At 42.6% G+C, this 11,369-nt stretch overlaps 1 protein-coding gene across 2 annotated transcripts; it reads right to left on the reverse strand.

Moving 5' to 3' along the window:
* Positions 1-519: 519 nt before the first annotated feature.
* LOC140188068 (protein S100-B-like) lies at positions 520-5,710 on the reverse strand. Of its 2 annotated transcripts, none has more exons than XM_072244008.1 (3): positions 5,632-5,710; positions 4,993-5,145; positions 520-818 (listed from the first exon to the last, which is right to left on the reverse strand). In XM_072244008.1, exons 2-3 carry the CDS (start codon positions 5,131-5,133, stop codon positions 648-650), a joined length of 312 nt encoding a protein of 103 aa, XP_072100109.1. In that variant the 5' UTR covers positions 5,134-5,145; positions 5,632-5,710; the 3' UTR covers positions 520-647. The 2 variants fall into 2 exon arrangements, with proteins under 2 accessions (XP_072100109.1, XP_072100108.1); XM_072244007.1 differs by having other exon boundaries at positions 5,608-5,687.
* Between the last annotated feature and the right edge of the window lie 5,659 nt (positions 5,711-11,369).

Consider the following 11,369-nt stretch of genomic DNA (forward strand, 5'->3'; position numbering starts at 1 on the left):
TGTGATGGGTGGCTAATGGGGAGAGGAAGTACTGTTCAGCATGATAAGGTTGAATATTCTGCTTCAGCCCAAGACATATATGGAGCTTGTAGGAGTGGGTTCAGCTTATAACTTGCTCAACTGCACCAGAACCCCCAGCTCTCCTTTTAACTTTGTCATCCTCCAGGGCTCCCAGGCAGCTTTCTAACAAAGCTTACAAAATTATACAATTCTGGTTGGTATTTAAAACGTCATTGCCCAATTACTGTAGGTACCACTTATGTGCAGTCTGTCTTACCTTCATCTCTTCCTGATCAGTAACCTAGATGTTCTTCCTCCAAGGACAGAATTGTAGAGATATGTTTAACATTGGGAGTGACTCTGGAAGACACCCAAATTTCCACAGTGACAGGTTTTAACTGAATGAAGGAATGCATAATTTAGATAACAAAATATGGCTTATGGCTGCTGTGAAAATCTCTTCAACAATAGCAGTGCTTGTGACTTGGTTACCTGCCTTTATTGTCCTGTTACCATCACTCAGATTTAATCATCATTTTATTATTTGGATTACCATCATTTTATTATTTGGATTTTAAAAAAATAAAAACAACAGGTTGGTTACTGGAGTTTCCAGTATGTGCCCATGATACAGTTGATATTGCAAGTTACTTTTTACAGTCCTTTGCCATTTGTTGCCGCTTCTGCATATATATTTCATTACAAGAGAACATGATTCCTGAAATAAATGATAAAAACTCCTCAAAATTCACTTCTCCGTCGCCATCAAAATCCAACTCTTTCATCAGCTTGTCAAAATAGGCAATGTTTTTCTTATTCTGTTGAGAGATGGAAAAATATGAATTTAAGCTTTGAATCTGGTCTCTTTACACATTCCATCAAATAGACCCATGGAAGATGCTGCAAGGGTTAGATACTAAGCTCCCTTTACACTTTCAGCAAACACAAGGTAGGAACAAAATGTTCCTTCCCTGTACCTGGATTTTGTTGTTAACATCCAGAAACTGTTCATCAATTGCTTCTAGACCACAAAGAAACACTGCTGTGGTCCTGAGGCTTGCATATCCAATTTGGCAATTCTTCCTTTGTTGCCAAAACCATCTTCCCAGATGGTATACAGGGCATTCCCCTGAAGACTGTAGCTCCCATTAACAGTAATTGCTTGAACCATCAGAGAGTTGGCTGTCTTTAACTAGGTATATGGTTGTCCCCTGTCAAAAGTACTCCCTCAGTAGCAGAGTTGGGGTTGGGAAAACACTTTAGCCATCAGGACAGTTAAATGGTGAGTGAATTAGACAACATTAAGTCTTATATCCCAATGTTATGGAGTGAGGATACTCGAGTGATTCCAACCAGACCGGTGCCCATTTGCCTGGAATTGCTCATCAGATGGGCTCCAAAGATCTTCTCAGAGCCAATTCAGTATTAGGAACCAGAATTGCCCTGTACCACTCCATACTCAATGGCAGTAACAGAGGTATCCAAGGATGTCCTTGGGCAGTGTTGAACAGGGAGTCCCATGCAAAAGCTTTTTAAGCAGATTTACAGGCACCCAATTAAGAAAGGGATAAGACTACCTTTAGGCAACAAAGAGACAAGTTTGCAAGGATAGTTGGTGATTACAGGACTTGAGGTTAAAATTGCATGCAGTGTATAAAACAGGTAGATGAACTTATAGCGCAGCAAAAAAAATGATCAAGTCCAACATTGTGGGCATCAGTCGTAGCCTGAAAGATCACAGCTGGGAGATAAGCATCCAAGGATACACATCCTATTGAAAAGACAGGCTAGTAGGTAGAGGGGTTGGGTGGTTCTGATGGCAAAATATGAAAACAAATCCACAGCAAGTAGTAACAGGATTGGAAGATGTACAATCTGGGGGCGGGGGGGGGTGGTTAAAGTTAAGAAACTCCCAAGTGTAAAAGACCCTGATGGGAGTTGTATACAGACTTCTGGATAACAGCCAGGATGTGGGGGGTACAAATTATAACTGGAGATGGAAGAGGTATGAAAGAAAGGCAATGTTAGAATGGTCATGGGGGAGTTGAATATGCATGTAGATTGGGGGGGGCAGGGGGGAGAAGAGCTGAAAATCAGGTTGGTACTGGATCCCAAAAGAAGTAATTTATAAGAACACAAACAACAGGAATTCTGCAGATGCTGGAAATTCAAGCAACACACATCAAAGGTTGCTGGTGAACGCAGCAGGCCAGGCAGCATCTCTAGGAAGAGGTACAGTCGACGTTTTGGGCCGAGACCCTTCGTCAGGACTAACTGAAGGAAGAGTCAGTAAGAGATTTGAGAGGGGGAGGGGGAGATCCAAAATGATAGGAGAAGACAGGAGGGGGAGGGATGGAGCCAAGAGCTGGACAGGTGATTGGCAAAAGGGATATGAGAGGACCATGGGACAGGGGGTCCGGGGAGAAAGACAAGGGGGGGGGAACCCAGAGGATGGGCAAGGGGTATAGTCAGAGGGACAGAGGGAGAAAAAAGAGAGAGAGAGAAAAAATGTGTGTATAAAAATAAATGGGGTACAAGGGGGAGGTGGGGCATACGCGGAAGTTAGAGAAGTCGATGTTCATGCCATCAGGTTGGAGGCTACCCAGACGGAATATCAGGTGTTGTTCCTCCAACCTGAGTGTGGCCTTTTATATATTGGTGAGCCCCGACGCAGACTGGGAGACCGCTTTGCTGAACATCTATGCTCTGTCCGCCAGAGAAAGCAGGATCTCCCAGTGGCCACACATTTTAATTCCACATCCCATTCCCATTCTGACATGTCTATCCACGGCCTCCTCTACTGTAAAGATGAAGCCACACTCAGGTTAAAGGAACAGCACCTTATATTCCGCCTGGGTAGCCTCCAACCTGATGGCATGAACATAGAGTTCTCTGAATGACAGAATTTATGGCTTTGTGGCCAAGTTTGCAGATGGCAAAGATTAATGAAGAGGCAGGCAGCGTTGAGAAAGCAGGGAGTCTGCAGAAGGACTTGAACAGGTTGGGAGAACCAACAAAGTGGTGACAGATGGAATACTGTGCAGAGAAGTCAATGGTCATGCACTTTGCTAAAGGAATAAAGGTGTAAACTATTTTCTAAATGGGAAGAGAATAGAGAAATTAGAGATCCAAAGGGACTGGAGAGTCGTAGTGCAGGACTCCATAAAGGTTAACTTGCAGGGTGAGTCAATAGCAAGGAAAGCAAATACAATGTTAGTACTCACTTTGAGAGGACTAGAATACAAAAGGAAGGATGTAATGCTGAGGCTCTACAAATCAATGGTCAGACCACATTTTGAATGTTGAGCAGTTTAGGGCCTAATTTTTTTTTAAAAAAAGGATTGTTGATTTTGGAGAGGGTCCAGAGGATGTTTAAGAGAATAATCCCAGGGATGAAAGGGTTACTGCACAAAGCAGTTTTTGATAGCTTAAGACCTGTATTCACTGGAATCTGGAAGGATGGAGGGAAATCTCACAGAAATTGTCAAATATTGAAACTCCTAGATGGTGAGGATGTTTCCAATAGTGGGACTAGTCTAGAACAGGAGCTACTGCCTCAAAATAAAAGGAAGGTTCTTTAGAAACAAGATGTAGGGGATTTTCTTTAGCCAGAGGGTTCTCCCCCCCCCCCATCTGTGGAATTAATTGCCACAGACAGCTATGGATGTCCTTGAGTGTATTTAAAGTGGTGATTGATAGGTTTTTGACTAGTAAGACTAAACGATTCAGCAGAAAGCAGAAGAATGGGGTTGGGCGGGATAACATTTTAAAAAAATCAAATGGTGGAGCAAACTTGCTGGGCTGAAATGTCCCCAATTCTGCTGCCCTCTCTTATGGTGTTACAGTACATGTTAGGAATGCAGTAAAGGTCTGCCGTGCCCCATCGAACAGTACCAGGTTCAGCACAGGTTATTTTATTTGTAGAGAGTAATGAAAAACAATCCCATTAACATTCCCAAGATAGGTGCAACCCTGGTTAGACAGCAAGCACAGTTTTACTTTAATACACATATACTGTCTCAAATAAGGCCTTACGCATTCTGGGCTAAATTCCCACTCCCTCACTCAGATAAGTACAACGTGATGAATCAGAACTAGAATGCAGGAAATGTTCGACAGATTTGGTAGAATCTGTGCATTGAGCAACAGAGTTAAGTTTTGAATCATTTTCCATCAGCCATAACAATTTGGCTTTTTCCAATGTGAATTTGTTGGTTATTTGGTACACACATTATGTTCCATTCAGTCAGAGGCAAACTGATGTTGCAAGGACATACCGGGATGTGTAGCTTGGAACTAGAGTGATTAAGATTTGCTGGATCTAGCCTGAAGAAACTATAGTTCAAACCTTTGATTGCTCATTCTTGGCAGCTGTCCAGAAGCCACTCCCTCATTCTAAACATTTGCTGATATTCTACTGCTGTTTTTTTTCCTGCATTCAGATCTCCCACCCTTGATTTCAGACAGGAAGCTGATCTCATTTGACTAATTCAGAGGGAGATTAAATGAAGCCGGTTATCGCATCCTGCCTGCAACATGGTCATATTGATTCACCCCAATAGAAGATTGAGGTGGGAGTCAAGTAGGGATCAAACACTGAACTGGTTGTGGGTAGCGACATATTAAACACTCATCTCTGATATCCGACTACACATCAAGGGTACTCTGGAGCAGTGTTATCACTGGGCAGATCCCATCCGACTAGTGTACAATCGTAAAACATCATGCGCCACTGATGGTCTCAATTGACACTCCCTCAATGGCCTTCCCCGCAGGACCCAGTGTGCCTGACCATCTCTCTGCTGGTGTTAACCCAGCTCCCTCAAGTCATGTAATAGCTCATTTGCCCCCAGAGCCCTGTGTTATGATCCAGACTCCAGAATGTGGGAGTGTGGTGTATTGTGCAGAAGAGGAAGGATCCTCGTGAGAGAATGACACAGCTGAACTCATGTTCACCAACCCTGGGATGCCTATCCGAGTCAACAGGATTACCTTGGTGAGTTGGCCAAGTTCAGTCTCCACCAGCTGTTTCATCTGCCACTTGGTCAGAGTGCACTTGTCGCTCTTGGCGTATTGATAGAAAACATCCAACAGGTTCTGCATTGCCACTTCGATCTTGGATGGAGTCGCCATGATGAAGGATGTCTGAGAACAAGAGAAAAACTCCAGTCTCCAAAACCTATTGTCGTGCCCCTCCCACCCTATCCATTCCTTCCCCGTCACTAATCCCAAACCGTTTTCCTCCCGATCTGGGAAAGGGCTAAATTTTGCTTTATAGGAACTTTTTCTAACTACAAAATAAACTTTTTAAAACTCCAGAAACTTCCCTCAAACAGTTCCGATACAAACGAGAAAAAAACCGACAAGAATAAAGAAGCATTTATAAAAATAATCGCTCAGATCTCTGGGTTATAATTTAGATAAATAATTGATCTCCAAATAACTCTATTAGATAACTCGCAGTAAACCCATTAAATAACTATTAATCTCCAGTTTATAACTTCTGAATAACATGAAAATAACATAACGTTAAATCTCCACCTCTTATAAACTCTCAGCAATTAACTAATCTCTAGTCAACCCTCACTGGTTAGCTTCTTAAATTACCTCCAGCACTAGACAGGCTCTCACCTTCTTGCGTTGACCAGATGTGTTGCATCTGCCGAGTGGGAGCAGTTTATACCCAGCCCAGCCCAGCCCAGCGACCTGTCACTCAGAGCGCCACGCTCTGACTGGCTGCAGGTTCTGTCCTGCCCCCTCAAACGCTTACTCGTGTCGAAAGGAATTCGCAGTTCTTCAATCATCCCTTTTTAAAAAAAAGACAAGCCCTTTTTTTCCTGTATTTCAGAGCGTGAATCAGATAGAAAGTCAGAAATAGAGTTCTCCAAAATTCCTTCAAATACCACGTCAACGAGAGAATAACTGTTTTGGAGTGAAAATGCATTCTAACCCCAAAAGTAGACCACTTTCCACCCAGCCCAAGCAAGAAACAAGCGTGGTCAGCAATCGGCAATTCTGATTATCGTTCTGCCAGGTCTGTTTCACTGCAACGTTGCAGGAATGCGGGCCTGCTGCAAGGATACTCCAAATTAACTCACAGCTGAATGTCCTACCAAGAAGGGACTGAGACTCAGAACAGCGTGTGTTAGCTAGAAAATAAATTTCACTCAACTATCCCGTGGATTGCTCCCAGAGCAGGGCCAGTTATAGAGAAGACCTCATTCTGCACTGTCCCATCAAACACTTCCACAAGAACTAAGAAAGTACCAAATAAAAGCAGTAGACCTCACAGCTCCCAATACACACTACACCATTCAAACACATCATAGATATTCTCTTGCTTATCGCTTTCCTAGTCAAATTCTGAATCCTAGATTCCCTTATCAGTATTTATGTGAACTTTTTCATAAATTCTACTGTATTTAGACAATAGGAGCAGAATTAGGCCATTCACCCCGTCAAGTCTTCTGTGCCAATCCATCATGGTTGATTTATTATCCCTTTCAACCCCATTCTCCAACCTTCTCTCAGTAAGGTTTGACACTCTGACTAATGAAGAACCTGTCAACCTCCACTTTAAATATACCCAATGACTTGGCCTCCATAGCTATTCATGGCATTCAATTCCACAGATGCACCATCCTCTGGATAAAGAAATCCTTCCTCATCTCCATTCTAACTGGATGCCCCTCTTTTTTGAAGCAATGCCCTCTGGTCGTAAAACACACGCTATAGGAAACATCCTCTCCACATCCATTCGATCTAGGCATTTCAATATTTTTGATAGGACTCGTTGAGATTCCCCCTTCATTGTTCTAAACTCCAGTGAGTACAGGCCCAGAGTTGTCAAATGCTCCACATATATTAACTTTCATTCCTGGAATAATCATCGTGAACCTCCTCTGGACTCTCTCCAATGCCAGCACATCCTTTCTTAGATTAGGGGCCCAAAACTGTTCATAATACACCAAGAGTGGTCTGACTGACGCCTTATAAAGCCTCAGCATTACATCCTTGCTTTTACATTCTAATCCTCTCGAACTGAATGCTAACATTGTATTTGCCTTGAGGGGCCCAAAACTGCTCTCAATATTTCTTTATTTCCTGTAAATGTTGGCAAGAAAATGAATCTCAAGGTGGTATATGGTGACCTTTAATTTGATGATAACTTTATTTGACTGTGCTGTATTGAATATACCAATTGTTTGTTGATAACCATTTTGTGCCGTAAATTCCAAAGAACTCTCACTCGCTGGCTGAAGAGATTTCTCCTCAACTAAGTGTCGAATTATCAGTCCCTTATTTTGAGACCCAGCTTCTGAACAACACAACCCAACATCATTCCTGATCTACCCTGCAAGACCTCTAAGAATGCTACGTGCTTTAATGAGATCACATTTCATTCTCTCAAATCCAAGCGGACGTTGACCCAGTTTATTAAATCTCTCCTCAGACTACAGTCCTTCTGCCCAGGAGTCTAGTCAGACTTTATTGTACTCCTTCTGACATGAATATCTCTAGCCTTGAGTAGGGAGATCAGACCTGAACACAATATTCCAGCCGTAGTCTTCCCAGGTTTGTCTGTAATTGGAGCAAGAAGTCTTTACTTTCCACTCACATCGTCCAACTGAAATGAACGCCCATTGTAAATGTAAACCTGTTGTAACAATTGAAATTATGTTTTGCCACTTGGAATGTGGTTCATATTGCATCTTTGTAGGATATTAAGAATTGTGTCAAGGAGCTAACGCAGATGCCAGACAGTTACAGAGGTGGGAATCCAATTTAATACTTTATATGCTCAGGCCAGGGCGAATGTGAAACTTAGTGTGAGATCAAACACAAGAATGTAGTAGCTATTTCAATTGTACCTCAACAGCAAGTCCTTTCAACAAGGATGACACTGCAGTCAGGGATGAATGACTTGGTTGGGTAGTAAATTACAAAGAATTCCTACCCTATGAAGAGATTTCTCCTTCTCTGAAGTCATGTCTCACTGACCCTTGAGATGGTCACAAGGCTCAATTTGTGGCATAAATTGGAGATGGTGGGGGAGGGGGCAGAAAAGCTATAGAGTTATTCAAAACAGAAGTAGGCCCTTTGGCCCATCCAGTTCATGGTAGCCTGGATGTTCATCCTGGCTAGTCCCATATACACACGTTTGGCACATATCCTTCTAAATCTTTCTTTATCCACACAGCTGACCAACTGTCTTTCTTATTGTTATTGAAACTACCTCTGGCAGCTCATTGCATATACTTACCACTCAGTGTATAAAACATCATCCTGTTAAATCCTCCCTCTCTCACCTTAGACCTGTGCCCTCCAGTTCCTAACTGCCTAACCCTGGGTAAAGGACCCTATCAATGCCCCCATGATGTTAGACTCATCTATGAGATCACTTCTCAGTATCCTGTGCTCTAAGGAACAAAGTCCTAGCCTGTCCTACTTCTTCCTATAACTTGGGCTTTTGAGCCCTGGAAATATCCTTGTAAATCTTTTCTGCTCTCTTTCAGTTTAATAACCTCTTTTCTATAGCAGAGTGAGCAGAGCTGATAACAATACACCAAATGCAGCGTCATCAGCTTCTTGTAAACCTTAACACCATAACCTCCCAACTTTTCATACTCAATATCCTGACTAAAGAAAGCCAGTATGCCTAAAGCCTTCTTCACCACCCTGTCTCCCTGTGACTTTCAGGCACCATGCACCTAAACACTAAGGTTCCTCTGTTCTACAACATGCCCAAAGCTCTGTTATTCACAGTGAAAGTCCTACCTTGAGTTGGCTTTCCAAAATGCAACATCTCACACTTATCTGAATTAACCACCATTTTCCATTCCTCAGTCCACTACCCAGCTGATCAAGATCCTTTGTAATTTTTGATAATGTTCTTCACTGTTAATGATATCACCTATTTGTAAACTTACTAACCATGCCTTATACATTCTCATCCAAATCATTGACATAAATGACAATCAACAAAGGGCTCAGCATTGACCCTTAAAGCACACCACTAGTCGTGGGTCTCCAGTCTGAGAAACAACCTTCCATCATTACTCTCTGCTTCCTGCCGTCAAACCAGTTCTCCATGGATTCCATGTGATCTAACTTCTAGAACAGCATACCATATCAAAGGCTTTACCGAAGAACATATAGTCCATATCTATCGCTCTACCCTCATCCTCCTTCACACAGAACACAGAACACAGAAATCTACAGCACATTACAGGCCATTCAGCCCACAATGTTGTGCCAACCATGTAACCCACTCTAGAAACTGCCTAGAATTACCCTACCACGTAGCCCTCTACTTTCTAAACTCCATGTACCTGTCTAAGAGACTCTTAAAAGACCATATTGTATCCGGCTCTACCACCTTCGCTGGCAGTGCACTCCACACACCCTACACTCTCTGTATGAAAAACTTATCTCTGACGTCCCCCTTATACCTACTTACAAGCAGCTTAAATCTATGCCCTCTCATTTTAGCCAGTTCAGCTCTGGGAAAAAGCCTCTGGTTATCCACACGAACAATGCCTCTCATCATCTTATACACCTCTATCAGGTCACCTCTCATCTTCTGTCACTCCAAGAAGAAAAGGTTAAGTTCACTCAACCTATTCGCATAAGGCATGCTCTCCAATCCAGGCAACATCCTTGTAAACCTCCTCTGCACTCTCTCTATAGTATCCAAATCCTTCCTGTAATGAGGTGACCAGGACTGAACACAGTACTCCAAATGGGGGCTAACTAAGGTCTTAAATAGCTGTAACATTACCTCACAGCTCTTGAACTCAATCCCACGGTTGATGAATGCCAACACACCATACACCTTCTTAACAACACTGTCAAACTGCGCAGCAGATTTGAGTATCCTAGGGACATGGACCCCAAGATCTTGCTGATCCTCCACACAGCCAAGAGTCTTACCATTAATATTATATTCTGTCTTCAAATTTGACCTACCAAAATGAACCACTTCACACTTATCTGGGTTGAATTTCATCTGGCACTTCTCAGCCCAGTTCTGCATCCTATCGATGTCCCACTGTAACCTCTGATGACCCTCCAGACTATCTACAACACCCCCAACTTTTGTGTCATCAGCAAACTTACTAACTCACCGTTCCTCTTCCTAATCCAGGTCATTTATAAAAATCACAAAGAGGAGAGATTCCAGAACAGATCCCTCAGGCACACCACTGGTCACCAACCTCCATGCCAAATATGAACTATGTACAACTACACTTTGCTTTCTGTGGGCAAGCCTATACTGGATCCACAAAGCAAGGTCTCCTTAGATCCCATGCCTCATTACTATCTGAATGAGCCTTGCATGGGGAACCTTATCAAATGCCTTACTGATATCCATATACACTATACAGTATATACTCTACCATCATACTTTCTTCAGATTTGTAAACAAACCTTTACCAGGTCATTTTTGCCATTCAATTGAACTTAACGAAGACCAAGACTGTAAGATATGTTTTTGTTATGCAATACTGGAGGATAGATTAGGCAGACTGGGCTTATGTTTTACAGAGATAATCTCATTAAAATGAAAAAACCATAAACTTCTTGGTCACTTCATCAAAAAGCTCAGTCAATTCCGCAAGACATGATCTCCCATGCACAAAGCCATGCTGACTACTCTTCATTAACTAGATTTGGGCCGAGACTCTTCATAAACCCTGGTGAAGGATCTCAGCCCAAAACATCAACTGTTTATTCCTATTCATAGATGCTGCCTGAGCTGCAGAGTTCCATACCTCCAGCAGATGGAGAATCTGTGTTACTCCAGATTTCCAGCATCTGCAGAATCTGGTGAGTTCAGGTGTGGTGTAGGTTCTATGCACAAATTGACCTTTAGTCTTGAACAAATGGTTCTAGTGAAATCCAAACTGGGTCTTGATGAGTGAGTGCTGCATAATAACATTTTGCATTGCAGCGTACAGCTCTTTACTAATGAATGAGAACTGGGTGACATGGCAATAATCAGCTGGATTGTAATTGCCTTGCTTTATGTGTGCAATTTGTCACTTCGACAGGTAGACACCATAGTTGTAACTGTACTGGAACAACTTGGTTGGGGAGAAGAAAATTTTGGAGCACAGTTGTACAACACAGTGGGATGTTGTTAGGTCTGTAGTCTCTATTGCATCCAATATTACTGCATATTGTGAGTAAGGTCATCGAGACTGAGGGAGGGATCCTGATGGAAGATGAGGTGGGTCATCCACATAACGTGATAGTTGCGTGTCTGACCTTGCCATCATTGAGAATGAGGATATTCATGGCATCTCCTCTTCCTGTTAGCTGGTTCTTAGCCAACCAGAAGGCAGTCAAATTCTCTTCTTTGTATC

The sequence above is a fragment of the Mobula birostris genome, chromosome 26 (assembly GCF_030028105.1).
Source record: "Mobula birostris isolate sMobBir1 chromosome 26, sMobBir1.hap1, whole genome shotgun sequence".
Classification (NCBI taxonomy): Eukaryota; Metazoa; Chordata; class Chondrichthyes; order Myliobatiformes; family Myliobatidae; genus Mobula; species Mobula birostris.

Bases quoted from the DNA above. Each gene is read 5' to 3' on its own strand.
- LOC140188068 (XM_072244008.1), bottom strand. From the start codon at position 5,133: ATGGCGACTCCATCCAAGATCGAAGTGGCAATGCAGAACCTGTTGGAT. The intron at 819-4,992 runs GTAATCCTGTTG...ATCTCTCAACAG, and splicing joins AACTTGGCCAACTCACCAAG to AATAAGAAAAACATTGCCTA.